Here is a 22771-nt window from a genome sequence, read left to right as displayed (position 1 = left end):
TAACTTAATTATTCTTTTATTCATTTTCCGTAATACTAATATTTTAACACTGGTCTCGTTTTCGTTTCTAATGTACTGTATGATAAAACAACTGTAAACATACGTGTACACAGCTTTATGAATAATTTTGTTGTGTTCAGAATGGTTTAAAATAACAAATAAAAACATATCTGAAAAGTAATATTCTATTACAGTAGTGAAGCTGAATTATCAAAAAGATGAGCATTGTTAATCGCTAGGAATGTATCGGTAAGACCATTGACGGGGCTGCGGCGGCTTTCTTCATTTCATGTAGCTTATGTTTTGTCAAGTCTTTAGATTTCTGGTTCAGAGCTACTACGAAGTGAATGAAAATTGGTACCTAAACAAATTGAAACCACCGTTTATTACTGCTTTCTACCTTGGCATCAATACACCTGCACTTGATATAATACGAAATGCACATCACGCAATAAAACATATACAGCATATAATACAAAGGAACATCATACAGTACAAATCTACAGCATGTGAAAGCTAATAGGACTATACAATAAGTAATGTAGCCTATACTCTCATGTATTGCTATTGATGGTTTGTGACAATATTCCTATCAAGAATTGTTCTTTATTGATAAGTGTATAATATTGCGGGACTTGGATTTTTGTTGCTTCTTCCAGCTTAATTCCTTTCCTTCCATGGACTAAATAGCATATACATCTGTGTACGAATAAGCGAGATACCTGATTATAAAAATGCTGCTTATAAATATTCAGGTATGATTAGGGAGCAGTGAGTATTAACAAAGTGAGCAGTGAGTATCAACAAGGGACAGAGTATGTAATTTCAAATTACTCGACCCCTCCCACAACACACTTACACAGAGGATCATTCGCCATCAACACAGATGCATAACCAACCTTAAGCTATGCCCACACAAAATGTACCCTTCTTTTTCTTCACTATAGAAAAATATCATACACTATCCTCCACCCACCAGAAATCCAAATCCATAAAATTGCCCCTTTATACCAAGGAAATGGAATATCTGTTAACCTATTCTCAAAAGGCCCTTATGTCCAATCGGGAGTCAATCACTTTAAAAGATAACAATAAAATAAAGTAATTTTTTAAAAACAAAAGATGAGACGCAAACATTTGATGATGTTGCGACTTTCTTTTGACAGTCTTTATCAGCTAATACGACTAGTAAGAACAACATCCACCCATGGTCCCATTATTTTTTTCTGTAAAGATACATATATATGTTTTCATTTGGTTAAAAAAAATGCTATAACTTTGGATGTTTATTATCATTTTAATGTGTGAGAGATTCAAATGAATCAGCTTTAAGAGTTTATCTAAATAAAGATCGTTTATACAATATAACATTAGTTGAAACTAGAGTTCATTTTTTCATGCAAATACTATGGTTCAGCAACGTTGAGCAGTATCCACCCTTGTGTAAGGACAGTTTTTCATACTCTTTAGTTAGTTTTTTTTTAATTAAGAAAATACATCAGTTATTAAGTATACATTTTGTTGCTTAAATATAATGTATGTGATTATTAAATTTATCGATTGTAAAGAAAGGGATACATCTCCACACTAGACAATTTACTCTCGATATCTCTGTTTGCTAAAACCTACCCAACCATTGAAATAGATGACTGTGTGATATACGTGAAAAAGACGATGCGTTATACTGTGTTTCTTTAAAGTAACATAACCAAATGGAGCTGCAGGAATTTATCAGCTAAAACAAAAGTTCTTCATATCAAAATATCATCGCTGTTAGAAGCACATGGTCATTTTCTTAAAACTTATACAGAAGTTTATATGCATAGCAAATATATTTTGCACATAATTTCGAATGATACCTTCGTCTATAACTGGCTGCTTAGCTTACTATAATATTAATGTTCCTACCGTTACGATAGCAACGTTTTTCTGGAAAACTGAAGCAGATGGACACAGAGAACTACATTTTTAGGCAACTTACGAAATGTTTTAATACTAAATCTGCATATGTTATGGTCTTCCGTGTCATGCAGTATTGATACAGTTCTCAAGGTCATATTACAATACTATGAACGTAAAATAACAAATGATAAAACATTCAGAAGTCTCTGAAAACAGAGATAGTCCTACCAGTACCAAATAAAAAAAAAAAAAATTATTTAATAGTTTCTACTCGAGAAATTTTGATTATCTAATTATCTTCTTTGTCTTCAGAATACATTCCAGTTTACTATTTTCACAGACACAAACATAGAATGGCAGAAAAAAACGTGTTTATATGTTTTCCAAAAATAATTTCATGGCTGTAAACGACACGGGCTGTGTCCAAGAACATGCTGTAATTTTTATAAAATAGGATATGGTGACCAATAAGAGACAATACTAGTAACACTGTTTATGCTAAGTATAAAATATATGGTCACACTCTGCATTTTGCATGCGATGCAGCATGGCCTAAGACACCATGGAGAGAGTAATATTCCTATTCATTATTTTCTTTCAACAGAAAAGTATTCTGCTGAGCAACGTCAAAAGAATCCCAACCACTCAGCTCAAGGTAATTGAGAATCATTAAAAGATGAAAAACAAAGACCGCTGTGATCAATAGGTAGGAAACACGTCTTTTCAAACGCATATGGTCTTTATTTTTTCTTGGCAAAAGCAGTGATGATGTCTACCGGAACCGGGAAGATGATAGTAGAATTTTTCTCCGCGGCGATTGTGTTAAGCGTCTGAAGGTATCGGAGTTGAAGCGCAGAGGGCGACTCTGATATGATATCGGCAGCTTCCTTTAAAGCGCGTGACGCTTTCATCTCTCCCTCAGCTGCAATCACCTACAATGTGTATGTATCATAATCACTATATATTACTGAAAATGCCTGTTGTTCCAGTTCATACTAGCATCTTTTGAAAAATAAAAATAAAAGATCTGACAGTAGGGCGACAAATTTTGGATTGGAAGGTGATATTTATTATCATCCAATACAGATATATTAAGATTTAGCTAACGACTCTAATTAGTAAAACTCCTGGCTAACGGGACACTGAACAGGAGGTATAGATCATCGATCACCTTTAAAGTAATCAGAGGGAGTGAATGAAAATTGAGTTGTGTGATCGCAAATTCGAAACTCACATCTGCATTGAACCACACTGTCAGTTTACTTGATTTCCACGTATGCTTGACATCATTTGTTCACAACAATATCTTTTCCGGAAATTTTAAAAAAAAAAATTCAATTCACATCTTGTATTGTCATATAGTACGAATGACTATGACGCAAAGGCGCAAAAATGGCTGCTGTATGGTAGAAATAAACCGATAATTTTCATATAATCTAGTGTTCCACTCATTTTCTTAAAATTATCCAAATTGTTTACTGAATCTCAAGATCGTATTATGTACGCTAGAATTTTTTTTTTTTTACAATTCTAATGTTATGTACTACTTAGACCATACATGCCATACTTTGTGCAAACTGTGGCATAAAATACAGAGCGAATGTAATGGCAGAAACGTATCTTCCATAAACAACGATTACCTAATGTTATATCGATATTCGATTATAGCAAATATATCGATACATTATTCGGTTATTGAGTTGACTGTGCCAGCAATAATGATGAATGATCTATTTATGGACAGTTACAGTCTGCTGGTCGGAAAACTATCTGTTTTTGTTCTAATATTAAAAACGCAATATCCACATATATATAATGCCAGTTTGTCAGTGGCAGTCCGTTCCTAATTTGAATAAACTTTGCATCTGTGTAAATTATACCAATTTAACCATTTGCTCATATTTTTTATTATCATGATAAAATATAAAAAGGTATACGTGTTCCTGTGTATTTATCAATTTACCTTAGCGCGAGCTTCACGTGCAGACTCTGCCTCGGCTGCCATGGCTCTCTGCATTTGAACTGGGAGACGGACGTCCTTGCTGAAATTCACAGTACAACAAGAATGTACATTTTAACAAGTGTAATGCTGGATGTTCACTGAAGGCAATTTAACTTTTTTCAAATTGATGAATGCGGATGCTCAGTGGAAAGAAGTAAAATCAAATTTTCACCTGATAAAAATGTAGTAAAAAGGCTAAAGCCACAGGCGGCAATACCTTACGTTCCTCTTTAACCAATGGCTGTGTGTGACAAGATTTCCTCGTTTTTTATGAATATGCGTCAAACATACAACAACAGCAACATAATCTAATAATCTCATACAGAATGAAGGTGCTCTCTTACCAATCGATGAATGAATGACTTTGAAAAGGAAACTGTGTACGACTCATTGAGACAGCATGAAATGCCTTGTACGGTCAATAGTATAAGCACATTTTTATCGCGCTCGCAGTTATTTGTCAAATAGGTATATAAATATTCACGTGAAACGAGGAAATCGTATCGCAAGCAGTCAGAGGTGATAATAGAGCCTAGCATATTTCACCCGTGCCTTGGAACAATGCATAAAACCTGAAATTTTAAGTTAAAAGGAATCTAAGCAGACAGTACCTTAACGAATCAGCCACAACATCGTAACCATCAAACTTTCATACATTGCAACTATGGCGAGACTACACACCTGTAGTGTAATTCACGGAATTTGGCGAAAAGAGACTATCTTAAGTTACCTCCATGAAATATTTACGATTCTGTAATCATCTGTGTTGATAATTTCTCTCCGTTTATATGACAAGTAAAAGATACATCAGTGAAGAATTTCTCATTTTGCTTAAGGAAGTGTATGTTACTTTATTTCAAATTAAACTGATAATTTTATCTAGACAATGCAGACGAATCGTGGCCACCACTCCAAACTAAATAAGCGCATTAAAAAAACAACTGCACACATGTGCAAAGAATCTGCTAGTTGTACGAGGAAAATACGACAAAATGTACAATGAGTGAATGCTGGATTCAGTCGGTATTATTGCTTATTATGTAGCCGTTACATCTCATTGCGGATGCTTCTCTCATCCAACACTGAAACAGGAAGGCTCAGAGATCATGCATAATCACGTATAAGATCTCTTTCTCTATATATACAATAATGTAAGTGTATATATTAAAATTTTCATTTTAGATTATGAAGATTTATTTATGCAATTGGCGAAACTTGAGGATATCATAAAATGGAGGATATTCTGTAATAAAGATACTGTAATAAGGATACTCTAATAAGGGTACTCTAATAAGGAAATTACAGAAAGAAAAACAACGGCCAACATACAACATTGAAAAAACATTCTTACATTTCGACTCTCTCTACCTTGACGCCCCATGGATGAGTCGCAGCATCAAGCGTCTCCTGCAAAAAAATTGAACACAATGTAAGGGTTATTAAAGTTATATACGTACAAATTCTCTTTTACGGCAAATTTTGTCACTAAGGAATAGTATCTCACTTATAACTGTATTGTATTCTTTTGAAGATGAGCGAATACCCTCAGACCAAATTAACAAAATGGAAAAAAAAATGTTTATTTTTTTATCTCACAAGAGTTAAATTTAAATAATATAAAAGCCGACAAAGGAATTCAATTGAAGATGTCAAGAGTCAAGAAAAATTAAGTAACCCAAGCAATTATCTATCTATCTATCTATCTATCTATCTATCTATATATATATATATATATATATATATATATATATATATATATATATATATATATATATATATATATATATATATATGTATATGTGTGTGTGTGTGTGTGTGTGTGTGTGTGACAATAATAAATGTATGAATGAACACTGAGAAGAAAATAAAATGGACCATTTAAAAAGTTATACCTCAGATGATAGTTTAAATACAGCGAGAGATGGTTACATTCATAAAAGTATTGAATACGAAAAGAAAACTTAATGATATGTAAAATATTTAGCGAGCACCTGCAACGTACCTCCATAGTGTTGCTAATGTGCTCTCTATCACTCAACACCTCAGTAAGAGCTTTGGTTCCCAGTATGTTTCGCAGTGTCGTAGCTGCCAGAAGTTTTGTCGAAGACTGAGCATCAGACACCTTGATGACGGACATGGTGGGGTCAAAGATACGGGCGTAAAAAACGGCGTCCACGGCTACCGTCACTGAATCTTTAGTCAAGATCTGTGAATTAATTTGTAGATTTCGGATAAGTGAACTTCATGTAATTTTATATGACTCTTCTTTAATCATCACCATCGTTCTCGCTTCGTCTCTTTTGTCTTCAACATGATCTTAATAATCAATATAATTTAAAAAATTAATAAAAAAATTTTAATACTTTTTACAGTTGGTATATAAAGGACAGTAAAACATGTACATATCATTGAAAACACAAATACTAAATAGCAATTTAAGGAAAAAAATCTAAATAATTTACATTATCTGATTAAAATTATCTTGTAATTTTACGGTGACAACATTAAATGTTGTTCCGTTGTATTTTAATATATCTCGTGCAGTTCGTTTTAAAAATGATATACCTCCTGAGGCGGGATATCATAGGAAAAAGTTCTCAGATCCACACTTTTGAAGGTGTCAACACACGGAAGCAGGAAGAAGATACCTGGAATGTTATACCATATAATGAAATGAACACGTAACGAATGAAGACTAAAACGAGAGAGAGAGAGAGAGAGGGGTGTCGATGGGGGGATGCACACATATATTAACTGTACTTGCAGTCATCAATCTAGTATGCGTTTAACCGTGTATCTCTCCATTCATCCAACACCCACACATTCAAAATTATATTTTGTTCTCCATTAACTTTATATATTCTGAATCGTGCAGTATTTCTCCATAATGCATTGCTTCATATTGCACTACACGTGTATCTAAAAAATAGTAGCGTGTGTTCGGAACTACATTTTTGTAAAGAAACAATGCATGCTAATATAGCAGACGCCTGAGCCTTTGATTTATTAGATTCGACTGGCGATGAACATAGCATAATTTAAGCCATTTTATATTATAGATGCTAAAGTTGATTATGTGGGTGAGTTAACTGAGTCAGAAATGAAACTTTCAACCACGCAAGCGACTAAGCGCAATATCCGCAATGTCCAGAGATAGCTTTATGACAACAAACTTGAGAATGCGATTGTCCAACATACCTATCAGACCTCACCCATGTGTACACACCAGCAATATACTTATGCTCCTCTTCTGACAATCGTATACTCATTATTCCCACTATGAAAACAAAGTCATATAGACAGCGTTCTTTTGTATACCAGAACCCAGCAACGTGGAATGAATTGCCCACTGAACTTAGACACAAAGACACAGTGATCACATTCAAGAGGGCTGTCAAAACTCACTTATTTCGACTGCAAGAACAAACTTAAAGACCTAATAATGTTTCCTACCTTAAATATTCTCAGCATGTTTTTTTTAATCATTTTCTAATTTCATGGTGTTTGTTTTTGCAATCATATCATTATATGTTTTTTATCTTATAGGTGTTGTCTAATGTTGTAAAGCGCTTAGAGCTTCTAAAGATTAGGCGCTATACAAAGTCCTCATTATTATTATTATTATTATTATTATTATTAATGAAATTATAATTCCGGTCATTTAAACATTTATTTTGGAGAAATGTTCATAAAGATTCGCAAGTAGGTTTGATCCTGACGTTTAGTCAAATAAAATTAGCATAGAAGACATATTAAGGCCAAGGGCTTTACTGACTCTCTCAGAGATGTTCCATTTGCAAGTCAGTTTACATTGGAATAAAATGTAACTGAAGAAGACGAGATAATAAGATTCGATGACGAAGAAGCCTTATTTGCAGCTGACGAAAATGGGCTCTTACATCCCATCTAATGTGCAATTTTTCCAATGTTTCTGAGAAGATGTTTGGATTTATAGCACAAGTCTTGGTCATGTAGATGGGGTCCCTCCAGCAAAGAGTAAGGAAGTGATAGGGCATACAAAAATAGCATCCTTGGCTTGTAATAACAATGGTAGTACATACATACATACATGTATATATATATATATATATATATATATATATATATATATATATATATATATATATATATATATATATACCCATCTTGAATTACCTTAAAATTCACTTTGTTGGTTATGACTTCTATCAGAAATACATGGGTTTCAAAACTTCATTCACATCGCGAAAATGTAGTGAAATTTAGTCAACATTTCCAACAGAAATTACATTCAAAATATGAATTTACTGCACTTCAATCTGAAATGAATTTGATATTCCCTAACAAGTTCATATCACTGTCCACATTATGTTTCGAAACGATTAATAACATAAGCGAAACACGTGTGCAACATGCATCAAGACCAGTCCCTCCATCCCAAGGAATTGACCTGGATGTTAATTCCAGTCCATCACAAAAAGAAAAGCAGTATTTTAGTTGAATCAATAGAAAAACGAAATCCTTCGATTCGAGACAAACTAAAACAAAATGCCAAGGCGCAGTCATTCACATTATGACTCTAAATTTCGATTTTAAGTAGACCAAAATGAGATTTCTTTTTTAAACCAATGACTGAGTACGCGATATATTACCAAATTCAGAGGTCGCTCGGTGGTGCTATGTACGGTTACTGTTTATTTGTTGAACTGCCTTGGTGTAATTACTCTGAAATGTAACAGGGTTTCAATTACGTTGTTTCTTGTAGTGTTCTTTAGTCTATTCAGCCTTAGGTAGAAAAGCAAAATGAGTACATAAAAAATGGTTACTACATTTGCATATGAAAATATGAACTGGTTTTGTTTGTAATCAGTATTGTACTCATACCGTCGTGCAGTATAGCTCCAGAAAAAGTCGTTCATATTTTCCTATGCAAATGCAGTAACCTACAATTACTATAAACGTTTATACATCCATGTGTGCATAAAATGCATTTATGTTATAAATAATACATGAAAGACAGACAGGATGAGGTAAGTACAGACAAAGACAAAATATTGAATATGTACCTGGTCCGACAGCGCCTCCTTGCTTGACCCGACCCAATCGGAAAATGACCGCTCTCTCATACTCTTGTACTATCTGTACATTGTAAAATATACCTCGTTGAAATATAAATGTAAAAATTCCCTAGAATTTGTTTTTTCTTTTCTATTGTGTGTTTGTCTGATAAATGTATTTCAATGTAATACTAAATACATTGTTCAGTGCATCACACAAGCATGTACCTTTTTATTTTATTCACTTCCTCGTGCATTTCATCATTATTACAATTATTACAAGCATTATCGTTGCTGTCATCATTGTTTTTGTCGTCGGCCTAATCATCATCATTACTAAATGTACATGCATAATTGTCATAAGGACTCCAGTCATCATTCACATAATCATTAATTATGATGATTTTTATTATTATTATTATTATTATTATTATTATTAGTTTACAAATTAAATTACCTTGATAGCACAGATGAGAGAGAATGGGAAGCAGATTATCAGCATCAAAACTGATATCCCTAAAAGAATGCAACCGCAACAGCCGATGTCCCCATCGGGTTGAATCTCGCTCTCTAATGGCAATAAAACAAAAATCATTGGCTAGTATGATATCATAAGCAAGAGTCTTCTGAAAGGACTGACATTCTACGAACTGAAAAGAGTCCCAAGAATGCAAGGTCAAATTCTTTTTTTTTTCTTCTTTTTTTCTTCTGACTGTTGCATTTTGAAACCATATTTGATGTTGGTAAAAACCTTTAACTACATTCACTGTATTCTTCAAAGATATCAAAGCACTGGGTTAAATATTCAAAAAACATTCATACTTGTTTGTGTCATCATTCTTGAAATCTAGTACAACCTTTGACCTCTAGTACAACCTTTGACCCCGTATCATCAGCTCAGCTTCTCAACTTTTTCAATGTAACGCAACTTTATGCAAAGCCTCTGGCGAGCGCCCCGTCCGGACCTGACTCATTGGAAGCAATTAAATATTGCATAAAGTGTTTTGATGAAATACCATGTCAGTGCCTCCGTGTCAGTGCAACCATTCATTGCAATACCCATCCATGTCAGTGCCACCATTTATTGCAAGAGAAGCAGTGATAAGATTTTCGACATGGCTATGGCGCCATATTGAAGGTTGTTGTTGTTGTTGTAGGGTTTAACGCCACTTTTCAGCACAAGATAGGCTATACTTGCGGCCACCATCAATGGTGGAGGAAAAACCCGGGAAAAACCCCGGGAGGAACCACCGACCCACGAGAAGTTATTGGCAATCTTTATCACGTACTTACATTGGCCTAACCCGAGACTCGAACCCATGCAGACAGAGGTGAGATGGCATTATTCGTAAAAGTTTAGCGTTGTTTTGGATTTATTTAATCTCACGGATTGCTCTAATTTAAAACATAAATTAAGCATAATAGTCAAAATGTTTACGTCAGTCAAACCAGTTAGTAACAAGACCTTTCTTGACCGAAAGCCCTCAGGATGAAATACAAAGTTCATCTGATTTATTTTTTTTTTTGGGGGGGGGGATTTCGGTTGATATTTCACCTTGGTTTAAACAGAGTTACTTTTCATTAAAATATCGGAAATATGAGACCAGAAACAATTTCAACGAACTTCGTTTTTCTTAAGATCATTTATGTAATATAATCACGAAAGTCAAATTTTGGTCTTCATTCTTTACGTTTTCATTATATTATTCATAATAATCAATAGAAACAAGCAATGTTCTTTGCATATCTAAAAGAAGAACTGAACCAAAGATAAAAATAGTTTTCTCCTCATCCCACTAGAATGACAATGGATAAACAATATATACTTACCCTTGTTATTGGTGCTACTCATCTTCAGCTGAAATATATGAAGAAAATACATGAAGAAAAGACTTGTTGCGATGAATTTTGCGATCGTAACATAAGATATACGATTTGTTATAAACATTCATGTAATAATATTTGCGACAATTATAATCAATGATTAGTGTTTTAATACATGAAAGTATAATTTGATGATGCAAAGGAAAAGGGCGGAAACACCATCCTTACCCTAGCGCTAGGTATAACCAATAATCATAATTTCTAATTGGTCGAGCTACCATAAAACAAATTGACGAATTTATATAAAAAGGCTATTGCTAACGGAATAAACGCATTGGTATTGACGGTATTGGTAACTGGGCCCCTACTCCATTAATACTGATTGCATATTTGGTACTGACGGTATTGGTAGCTGGGACCCTACTCCATTAATACTGATTGCATATTTGGTACTGACGGTATTGGTAGCTGGGCCCCTACTCCATTAATACTGATTGAAGATTTGGTATTGACCGTTCTGGTAGCTGGATACTTACTCCATTAATACTGATTGAAGATTTGGTATTGATCGTTCTGCTAACTGGATCCCTACTTCATTAATATTTAATGCACATTATGTACTAATGAGACATGCTTTTCAGTTAACAATAACAAGGTCAGTGATTACATTTTATATGAGAAATCGATGACAATGATAAACCAGGGTACTTCTAAAATCAGTATCAATGTATGTATGTATGTATGTATGTATGTATGTATGTATGTATATATGTATAATTGCAATGCCAGTAGCTGGTACAGGAAAGTAACATTTCCATTGGTCAGAATGTTACCACGTGATCAAAACGAATTGCGTTCATTTCTGTATGAACTGTAAGGAGAACTACTTTTCCACATCTATAAATAGAGTCACATGTACAGCAAAAGATAAACAACGCCAGTTAAGGCAGACATGAAGTAAGCATTAAAGAAAAACAACATTCTAACAAACAAACAAAAAGTAATTGAAAATTTTTGGCTTCCATTGGTTGAAGGACTGGTATTATGATGACCTTTTTGCGATCAAGCTGGACATCCCAAGTGCTATAAATAGCTACGTAACAGAAAAACCACAGACATGTATTACTACGCTCATATAAGATTTCTGTTTTTTAATGATGCATACAAAATAACATAACAAATAATTAAAATTTCAATTATAAGAGTTTAACGTTGTTTTCTCTGAGTTCATCGTGGTATAAACTGTCAGTTGCCGACTCACACAGCTTACATAACGCCCTTCGGGCGTTATTTGCTGTGTGAGTCGGCAACTGACAGTTTTCGGGCGTTATGTAAGCTGTGTGAGTCGGCAACTGACAGTTTATACCACGATGAACTCAGAAAAAACAACGTTAAACTCTTACGTGTATGTGTGTGTGTGTGCGTGCGCGCGCGCGCGTGCGTGTGTGTGTGCGTGCATGCATGCATGTATGTATGTACATGATGTACATGATGTATGTATGTATGTATGTATGTATGTATGTATGTGTGTGTGTGCGTGCGTGCGTTCATGCGTGCGTATGTATGTATGTATGTATGTACATGATGTATTTATGTATGTATGTATGAAGCGTTTTTAGGCACATCAACAAAATCGTGACCGTATGGCGCCAGCTAAACAAATATATTCTAAAACTTTAAAATGAAAAACGCACAAAACTTTATGAAAATGAACTTTTCGAAGTATATGCAAAAATGAATAAAGTTTTTTGAATATATTTGGGCTTGGATGAGCACCTTAAAAAGATTTCATATTTTCACCAAGCAAATTATTAGCTGGATGATCACATATGTTTTTCAAAAACATATTTCATTTATCAGTGTTAGCAGTTAGGTGCCATTCTTTACAAACTTCGCTTGCTTCATTTAAAAATGTTGTTCACGAGACTGCCGAAGCAGTTTCTGATATCTGTAAATAGTCGTTTGCACAAAACAAATGTGATACTGCTTCATTGCTAAGCCTATCTTGTTTACACGAATATTGGAATGTCAGGTTATTTACAAAGATATTGAAAAGGGTAGGGCTGAGCTAATTTCCGTGTTTTACTTCACGTATATTTGTAAGCCCGGTTAGTCTCTGGTTATTTGGTGTATATTTGAAGATGGTTTTGCTAATGTTATAACGTATTACGTATATAACTATTCATTATAATTTCTAAAGCAGTCTCTCCATCCATTATGTATATGAGCCTCGTTTGAAGTCTTTAAATTCGAGATATAAAAGTAGTGAAAGGGGATACCCTAGCGACAATGGGAATTAGCATTACAGACCCCCCTGGGACAATCTGGCGACAATGGAAAATTAACATGGAGAAAAATCGTGGGACAATCTGGCAACAAGGGAAATTAACATGGAGAAAATTTGTGGGACTGTTGAGCGACAACGGAAATTAACATGGAGAAAAATCGTGGGACTGTTTAGCGACAACGGAAATTAACATGGGATTTTTTTTTTTTAAATTTTTAAAGAAAAAAAGGGGTAGGCAATTGAAAGGCTATCTCTTTTCGAGAAATATGGCTGGCCCTGAAAAGGGCTTTTGGGTTTTCTTCTTCTGCTTCTAATTTCTTCTTTTTCTCCACCAAGTTCTTATTTTATCTCCTACACTCTTTCTCTTCTTTTCTTTCTTTTTTTTCTCCTGCTCTTCTTTCTTCTTCTCTTCCTCTTCTTCTTTCTTCCTCTTCTCATTTTCTTCTTCTTTTTCAATTTTTTCGTTCCATTTGCGTATTCTTATTCTTTCCTCTTCATCCTCCTTCTCCTCTTTTATCTCTTTCATGACACCACTTATCTTGTCCTTTACCTTTCTTAAGTTATTAATTTCCATCTTTACACGATGGGGACTATAGGAATAATGGTCTTCAACGAGTCTTATTAACATCTGATCCATCATTCCTAAATTGTCTAGAACGTCTTGCAATGTTTGCATTTTGTCCATTTGGTTAGAAGCCATCTTCTTTGTAGAATGGTTTGAACGACGAATACTGTGGGTTCTTATAGTGAAAGCGCGTACGTGAAGGAAAACATCCCCTAAAAACATAAAATTGATCTTACCTAAATCATGACCGAACAACGCGCGGACGTGAAGGAAAACATCCCCCTACTTTTCTCATTTCATATAATAAAACCATAACTATACTCTCCACATACGCTAAGAAACCCATAATCTACTATTCACACAAACTTACGTGAACGGTTACAAACACAAACACACAAACACATACCCTCTCACAATAAAAAAAGAGTTATTGTTGATATTCACACTATTCTACCTACACACATTGGCTAATTAATCGTTATTTCTTTTCTAGAGTATTGGGTAGCCCTGAAAAGGGCTGTTGGTTTTTTTTTTGAACTCCAGATGCACCTATCTAATGGTTGCACCTTCCTGGCCTGGCGCCACACACGCATCTTCTTCCCCAGTCTTCTTTCACCTTTCTTCTTGGGAGTGCAGAGGCAGGATATGTGGCTTCAGAATCCCAATTTTCGGTTTCTGGGATTCTGAAATTTCTTCTTCTCTCCTTTTCCTCCTCCTCTTCTTTGTCTCTTCTCTCCTTCTCTTCTTTTCTTCTTCTTTCCTCCTCCTCCTCTTTCATTCTTGCTTCTTCGACAATGGCCTCCGCGGCCAGTTCATTTAGTATGCGCCTGGCATATTCCAGGTGCATCTGGAGCTCTAACAGTTTCACTATTCTGGTGTTCATTCTTCTGGTGTTGATCAATCAACAAGGGTAGCTAGACTGCCGAGCGAGTTTCAATTTATACTGAAAGCGCGGACGTGATGGAAAACATCCCCCTAAAAACATAAAATTGATCTTACCTAGATCATAACCAAAAACAACAACGCGAGGACCTAAAGGAAACACTCACTCACTTTTTTATGCTACCCATCACTATTTTAAATTTTTTTATAAATCACTTCAATAGACTATTTACATACGCAAAGCAATCCAATCTAACCCCCAAATCTACACCTCTGACAGCCAAAAAAACAAACATCATTTTAATGTACTATCCATACCAACGTACGTGAGCACTTACAAACACACAAACACATACCCTCACATTTTTTTAAAAAAGAGTTAGTGTTTATTTTCACACTACTCTACCTACACACATTGGTAAAGTGATGGTTATTTCTTTTCTAGAGTATTGGGTAGCCCTGAAAAGGGCTGTTTTTTTTTCTTTTTTGTTTGCTATGGCAATCTTTTTTAGTTTCTAAGAATGCGGTGTCCTCTGAGGATAGACTTTCTGGCGATAGGTCTGCTTCTTCGGAAAGAGAAGAAGAACTCTTTGGTGTCGATACGACAATCGACAAAGCCTCTGTCAGCTTCAGGTTGCTGCTGCTGCTGCTGCTGTTGTTGTTGCTGCTGTTGCTGCTGTTGCTGCTGTCTTTGAAGTCGGTACTTCTCTGTCCATTCTTCTTTTTCCCCGTTCATTTCTTCTCTGAAGAGCTCTTCTATCAGGTCTTCCGTGATTTTTAACATTCTCACATTCTCTATTTCTTCTGGCTTCGGTATCAGACTGTGTCTGACCCTATGCAAATTCACGTAGGCTTCGTTAAGCTTAGCTAGTTTGGAGCACATCTTCGTAGGAGGATGAGTCGACAATGGATGGTTAGACTTGAAACAACCCGGGTTCTTAAAGTCAAAGCGCGGACGTGAAGGAAAACATCCCCCACACGGTTTTCGAGTCGCAACGTTTAGTGAGTGCCATGAGAGGGATAGTAAGAAATGAAAGAGCATGAATCCAACATTCTTATAGCTAAACAAAAGACAATGGCATTTTTTTTTCAAAACACAACATTTTTTATTCAAAAATCACTTAACACTAAACAACAACTCTAACATTTTTAACAATAATCCAACATAATAACATCAAACAATTTTTTTCTAATCACAAACATTTTTTCTCAATTGACAATCTACTTTAAACAGGGCTGACAACGTTGTGAATGAAATTGTATTTCCACTGTTGGAAATCATTAGGCCATTGATGGACACTACGTTTCCTAGCTTGAGACAAAAGATAAGCATAATGGTCACAAAACCATCGATCTACTTTCACATCGTTTCTAGAAGAAGAACGAGGATCAAAATGAGTCACTAAATGTTCTAAGGAATAGCCCAGGCTGCGATGATGCAGAAAATACACACAGTACTGTCCACACACCAAGGAATCTGTGCCTTGTAATTTCACATTATTGAATCGGGTGGTTTGAGCATTTCTTCTCATAAAGTCGATGATATCGTCTTCCAAAGGGGGCAATCCGTACGAATCGAAATATTCCACACATCCTTCTTGAGGAAAGTAGACAGCTACCCAGTGGGTTCCTGGGAGATGATTGTCGTCCGTAGCACAGACGACAGGATTCCAAGAAGCCGTATACGAACTGTGGTTCAAAAGGTAATAAAGTTCCCAGGTATCCATTGTTTTGTGTGTGCTTTTTTTCTTCTTCTTCACAGGTAATAATAAGTCGTCAATTTGATCCTGAATTTTTGCTTGCAAATGTCTGACGAATAAACGGTTATTCGTTCTGTTTCCTCACTCTGATTCAGGAGAGCTTCGATACGATGGATCTCTTGAGTGGTTAATGGTGGACAAGAATGTTCACGCAAGTCTTTATACCACTGGTGCAACACGTCTTTGTTCGAGATGAGACTCCAAGCTTCGTCCAGATACTCGTCCAATTTTTCTTCTTGACTTAACATTAGGCATTTATCGTGTTGAATTTGACTGGGATGATCGTTTTGACACCCATAACAATTTTTCTTGATCAATTCCGTCATTTTTTCGACCAAGTGTTTGGCAAAACAGGAGACTAAATGGGCTTCTTGTTCTGGCCATCTCGACTTCATCATGACAACTTCCTCGTCTTTGTCTTGAGATTCTTCTCCTTCCACGGTCTCCTCACATTTCATGTCCAAAGTTTCTCCACTAGGTAAAGAGGGATAACAGTCTTCCATGGCTTCTAATAATCTAGAATGACTTCTCTCAAACTGTTGATTTCTATGGTATTATCGAATTCGGCATACAGGATGACGTTCACTGTCTTGTCCAGTTTATTTGCAAACTGAAGTTCCACACGAATCTGGCCGGATTTTATAGGGTGGAAATGTCCCTCGTCGCTGCCTTGGTCTGGAGTGAAATCGAAAGCCCACAAAGCATAGCCTCCTGCGTAATCTTCGTACGTAATGCCGTGACTGGTGTTGGTTCCTAACTGGCCCGTGGCTTCGTACAGGGACAAGTACGATCTCAAGTAATTCATCTTCTCGTCAGTAAAGTCAGGTTCGAAAGGTCGGGTACACAAGGTCTTGCCATCGCGACTGACTTCGATTTTCTTTACGTTGAAGTGTTGAAAGTTGAAAGGATTTTCAGCGAAGGCTCCGTTGAAGGCTGAATTCGAGACCATACCAAGGATTAAACGTTTGGGTAGCTGTCCTTGAAACAGATGATCTTCAATCATGGAATGATGTTGAGCGGGAATGGTGAACGTTTTCACTTCCACACGTCGTATGGGATACTTGGCGGTCGTTCTGCTCAACGTTTGACTGATGTCGTTACCCACTTTGGGTAACACTTCCACGCGTCGTACGTAGAGTTTGGCCTCTTCGATTTTGCTTTTAGGAGCCTTAGCAGGATCAGCCTGCAAATGGAAAGCGGTACTGCTGCGATTCAGTCTCAAGCGAACATTCACCCCGTTCAGCAAATATTTCTCTTGCAACCACATGTCCAAATGCAAACGATCCATCAGTTCTAAACTCTTCTTCTTTAAGATTTTGATTTCTCTTTGCTCAAAGCCGGAATTGCTTCCATCTATAAGGTCGAACTTGCCCGCTTCGTCAGGTTCCCACAGCACACAGGCATTGAGATGAGTATCCTTGGCATCTATTTCGTACGTCAAGAGATTTTCCAGGTAGGCACGGTAAGGGTAAGTATCCATGCTGCTGCTGACTAGGTTGTTATTCAAGTACAAATCCACTGAGCTGAACAAGGAATGCATGAAATTGTTGACGGGAGCTATATTCTCAGTGTCCTCTACTCCACTATCATCTTTTTCTAGAACTTGAACTTTCAAGCACAAGTAACTGCTATTCAGATCGATGTAATCTTCGGGTTGTCCTTTGATTTCAAACTCGATGGGAGCGGAATCGGTCAATGAGGAGACGGGATGAAATTCCACCCACTGGGATTCTTGCATGGTCATCATGGTGGGGGGCATGGCAAACAGATCCAGTTCCGTCTTGGAACAAGCGCAAGACTCTCGGTGCATCATTTTTTTCTGTGTTTCAATAATCGAAAACGTCTAAGTCTCGAACGTTCTTCTTTTCTTGGCCTTTCTCGCTTGAAGTCTGGTGAAAGGGTGTTTTCTTCGTCGTCGTCTCTTTCTGCCTTGTCCTTGCTGAATGCCTGACTCGGTAGCGTGCAGGGCATTTATAGGTGTGTCTCGTCGGCCTAAAATGTCTTTGCCCGTTTGCAGCAAGACATTTTTGCCAGCCCTCATGAAGGCTTCTTTAGGGTTCTGTTTGTCGATGATGACATTTTGGAGAAATTCTTTGCCTTGCGTCAGTGCCGCATCTTTCAAGGCGTGCAATCCGCGTGTCACCATCGGTTTCAACACCGGGGCCACCGAACGAAAGGCCGATTTTAACATGTCTCCTAAACCGTGTCCTCGCTGTCGTGCACTGGATACATGACTTACTTACTCACGAATCGTGAGAGAACCGTTTTCGAAAATGGAGTTTCACCGTGACTTTTCCTTTGTTGAATGGAATATTTTGTCCCAAATCTCCTTTTATAGTAATGTTGACCGTGTCCAAATACGACTTGCTGACCGGCAGATAGTGAGGATTGACAAATTCGCGGTGGACGTGATAATTGTTTCCACCTTCCTCGTCAGCGTTTGCGGCAGAATCCACTTTGAAAGGAATGACACGCAGTAACGGCACGGAGGTGTGTCCCACCACGTTGTACTCCACCACATCGGAGTACACAAAGATCAAATTCAGTCCTTGGTTCAGTTCTACCGGGGTACGAAAATACTTGGCAAAAGTCTCGTTGTCGAAAATGCCTGATGAATCGGGTTTTTGTTCTACTTTCTTCCTCAGCTCCATGTCACCGCCCAACATGTCAAACAATTCAGGACAAAATAAAATGGTCACGATTTTACTCTGCTCAAATTTCATCAAGAAGCGACGAGCTACTTTGTGGTACTCCATGGTGACACTTTTGTTCTTGACCTGCTCAAAAGCTTTCCCAAACACGCCATTAAACCTGGAGGCTATGGCGCTGACCAAATGATGACCACTAAAATAATAGCCTGCGGGAATGAACAAGTGGTAGGTCCACGTTTTAGTGCTTTCATTATAGGTTTTCTTGTCAGGTATGGTTCTCTTATTCAATTCCTGTTGCAATGGTGGGTCATGAACTTCCACCGTAAACAAATTTTGATTGGGAAGGACATTGAGAACTTGGGTCGGGTGAATCATTTCTACTAAAGCCACTTCCCAATGGGCTTCGTGATCTAAGTGGATGGCCTGAGGTAATTTGGCCGTGTAACAGCACAACGTGTTGTTGGGAAACACCTCCATGGAACTGTCACTGGGTAAGGTTAAGTAAAATTGGTTTTCGTGACTCATAATTCCAGAGTTCTGTGGCTGTCTGAGGGGATATTACTGGACGTCAGAGGCGTGTTTCCGCCCAAAATGGGGTTCTGATTGTGGTTGGAGTGGTGACTGACACTGGCACTGGACACAAGGTTCCCGTTCGAGGAGAATTTCAGGGAGGGATTGGGAAGCAGGTAACCGATGCAACTGCTCAATAAAATGGTCCACAATTGTTTGTCTCCTTGTTGCAAACTCAAATTGGCGATGGCTGCCCCGATGACACAATACACCACGAAGATTTGGCAGAAAAAGACGATTAGCGTTTTAGGCACACGTTCTCCACACCACACCCACAAGGGTTGTTTTTGTAAATCTTGCACAGAAGAACTAGGTGAAGGAGGAGTGGTCGACGTAGCTGCGTCTGATGTGTGAAAGGGCATGATGGTCACTTCTTTTCATAGTCGATACCTTGCGAAGCGTCGATCCAAGAATCAAAACTGGGCGGATATCCTTTCCAACGTACTTTGACTTCTTTGACACGTCGTTTGCCCACTTTACGGGTTCTGCGTTCGAGAATGCTTTCGATGTCGTACACGTCGTCTTCTTTTTTGGTGACACGTTGTAACTCGGGCAAATAAAACGTTCCTTTGAGCACTTCTCCGTTCATGTCTTCCAATTTATAGACGGCAGGATGACGGCCATGCACTCGTCCAGTGACGCGAAACAATTCGGTCGTCCAGTTAGGTAAGTAACCTTTGTCAAAAGTGCGTTTGGTTTTGCCAATGCGCACCCAATCTCCTACGGCCAACTCTCCACTTTTCTTGGGGACAGCCCTCGTCGGGGACGTACCGAACAGACGCTCAAACACCAGCACTTCGTTGTCGGGAGTCACGTCTTGCGGGGCACGTCCGATGCTTCGATGGTAAGATTGGTTGTACGCTTGCACCAGGTGCGGTAAGATGTCGATGTACTTCAGAGTGTGGTGATGCGTAAAATATTTCCACATGCGTTCTTTCAAAGTGCGTTGAAAACGTTCCACGATGCTGGCTTTGGTTTCGGGATTCTCGGTGGTAAAAAAATGAATGTCACGTTTCTTTAATTCTTTTTGGAAAGCTTGGTTCAGAAATTCGGTGCCTTTGTCCGTTTGCCATCGAAGAGGGTGACGACCGCTTTGTTTCAACACCCGTTGCAGGGCTCGCACTAACTCGCTGCTCGATTTGGAAGTCAAGGGCACGACCCAGGCAAATTTGGAAAAGACGTCGATGACACAAAACAAATATTTGTAGCCACGATTGTAGCTGGCCAAATGAGAGACATCGGCTAAATCGGCTTGCCATTGATGATCGATGCCTTCCACTCGGGTGCGACTTCTGGCAAACTTGCGTCGAATGGGTTTGTGTAAAGTGTAGGTAGCTTGTTCTTGTAACCATCGTTGCACTTGAGGTAAACGGAGACTTTTCAGTCGAGTTTTGGCAGCACGATACAATTTTTGAACTCCTGCGTAACCTGCAGGATGCGAGGGATCGTAGTAAATGCTGGCTAAGACTTTTTCCATTTTTTTGTGTGTTTGTGTGTTAATAAGGCACCCACTCTTGGAAGAGGCTACTCTTTTTCTCTTGGGGTATTTTCTTGGATTGCAAGGCTTTGCGTGTGCGACCGGCAATAGGTGTTGAAGAGGAGGAGGATGTCTGAGCGGGGGATATCGGTTCTTGTTTCACTTCTGTCTTCACTTCTGTCTTCACTTTCTTTTTCTCTTGTGATGAAGAAGGGGTGGCCATCATCTTTTTAATCCATCCAATTCTGGAGGTAGGTGGTGTTGTTAACTTGCGTACTTTTTCTGGTGGAGTTTGAAACCCTTCTTCTTCTCCTTCTTTTCCTTTTTCTTTCTTGGTCACTGGTACTGGTGGTACTGGTACTGGTACTGGTGATGGTGCTGGACTTTTCATCAAGGTCTTAAAATCTTTCAGAGTGGGTAGAGCTGTTTCGTCTAAAGCTTTCTGGTGAAAGAGTTGCAATCGTTGCAAGAGTTGACCGTACTTTTGCGATTTTTCTGTTTCGGACAAATCTTGGCGATCCATCAAGGACTGCAATTCGTGTTGTAACTGGGACATCTCGCTCAAATTGGGATTGGGAGGTAAATGCGGGGTGCGTTGTTCTTGCCACCGATGGCATTCCATCCATCGTTTGTAAGGCACTAAAGCTAGTTTTCGTCCTTTCATGGGGTTGTCAGCGGTCGATTCTGAGATCTTGGGACTTCCGAGGGCCTTTTTATCTTGCTCCCACCAGTCCTCCCAACATGGTTTCCAAGACTCCTTTCAGTATGGGGCCTAACGAGAGAGGCAAAATGCCTCCACGTTGGACCAACATCTTCTTTTTTTGACGAATGGGAATTTTCTTTTGAACCATTTGGCGAAGAACGTGACGATGTTTGCCTAAGCATTGTTTCTGGTGTTTGGACAAAGGGATCGTGCCTTTCAAAACGTTCAAACAACATTCGCACACGGTATCGATGACCTCTTTGGAGGCCGTTTGAATGAGTTTTTTTCGTAGGGGTGGAGAAGCTTTGGACAGGACAGATAACATGTCCCCATGTTTGGCTAAACGTGGTGGCAGTCTTTTCCTATTCTTTCCTTGGGGTTTTCTGGAGGGTGACATCTTTGCTTGTGGGTTCCGGGACATTCACCAAACAGACACTAACGTCGATGACTTAACACACACCCTTTTATCTTTCTTGGGACTATCGCTTTGTCATAAAGGTGACAATGTTTTTCCCAAAATCGCCAAGGAATCGTCCCCTTTGTTGACGCCTCTTTTTCTTGGAACGACTGTGTCTTTTCTTAGGGTAATGTCGATGCTTGGCTAAGCGCTTTGTCGGATGACGCGTCTGCCTTTGTCTCTTTCTTTTTTGGCTTCTTGGAGGTGACATCTTTTACAAGTTCACTGATACAACTACTTGGTTACAGGCCTTTTTTATACTGGAACGCGTCGCCACTGATTGTCTTTACGTCGTATCAGTTTGAGGACAGGCATGACACGTCGTACAGGGGTACGTAACGGACTAAATCGAGCCAGTTCTTGCTTGGACAAATCCAGTAAACTTTGTAACATGCCCGATCTTTCATGGACTTTGATTTTGGGAGAAGGTAATTTGTGAGCAGCCACTGCCGCTAAATTGGAAGGTCCTGCCACTGGGGAAGTTCTTTTGGGGGTCATCAACGGAGAAGTTCTTGGTGTGATTAACGTCTCCAAGTACTCTTCAGTTCTGGGTGTCATTAACGGAGAAGTAGATAAACGTGAGGCTGTCGGAGACGCAGTCACCGCTGTGGCAGGTCGTGGTTTGCGAGTGTAAGGTTGCGTCCTGGCCGAAGTG

General features: G+C 38.1%; 1 protein-coding gene across 1 annotated transcript in view; it reads right to left on the bottom strand.

Moving 5' to 3' along the window:
• Positions 1–22771, bottom strand: part of LOC149780461 (band 7 protein AAEL010189-like) — a 41904-nt gene continuing 19133 nt past the window's right edge. Inside the window, exons 2-9 of the mRNA XM_089937405.1 lie at positions 10771–10798; positions 9398–9510; positions 8950–9022; positions 6470–6552; positions 5907–6110; positions 5256–5311; positions 3866–3944; positions 1–2834 (exon numbers count right to left, since the gene is read on the bottom strand). Coding sequence (XP_089793531.1) covers positions 2643–2834; positions 3866–3944; positions 5256–5311; positions 5907–6110; positions 6470–6552; positions 8950–9022; positions 9398–9510; positions 10771–10792 — 822 coding nt within the window. The 5' untranslated portion in view covers positions 10793–10798 and the 3' untranslated portion in view covers positions 1–2642. The remainder of the gene's footprint in view (positions 2835–3865; positions 3945–5255; positions 5312–5906; positions 6111–6469; positions 6553–8949; positions 9023–9397; positions 9511–10770; positions 10799–22771) is intronic.

The sequence above is a fragment of the Sinohyriopsis cumingii genome, chromosome 16 (assembly GCF_028554795.1).
Source record: "Sinohyriopsis cumingii isolate HCF-2022 chromosome 16, ASM2855479v2, whole genome shotgun sequence".
NCBI classification, from domain to species: domain Eukaryota; kingdom Metazoa; phylum Mollusca; class Bivalvia; order Unionida; family Unionidae; genus Sinohyriopsis; species Sinohyriopsis cumingii.
This window is presented reverse-complemented; position numbering and strand designations above follow the sequence as displayed.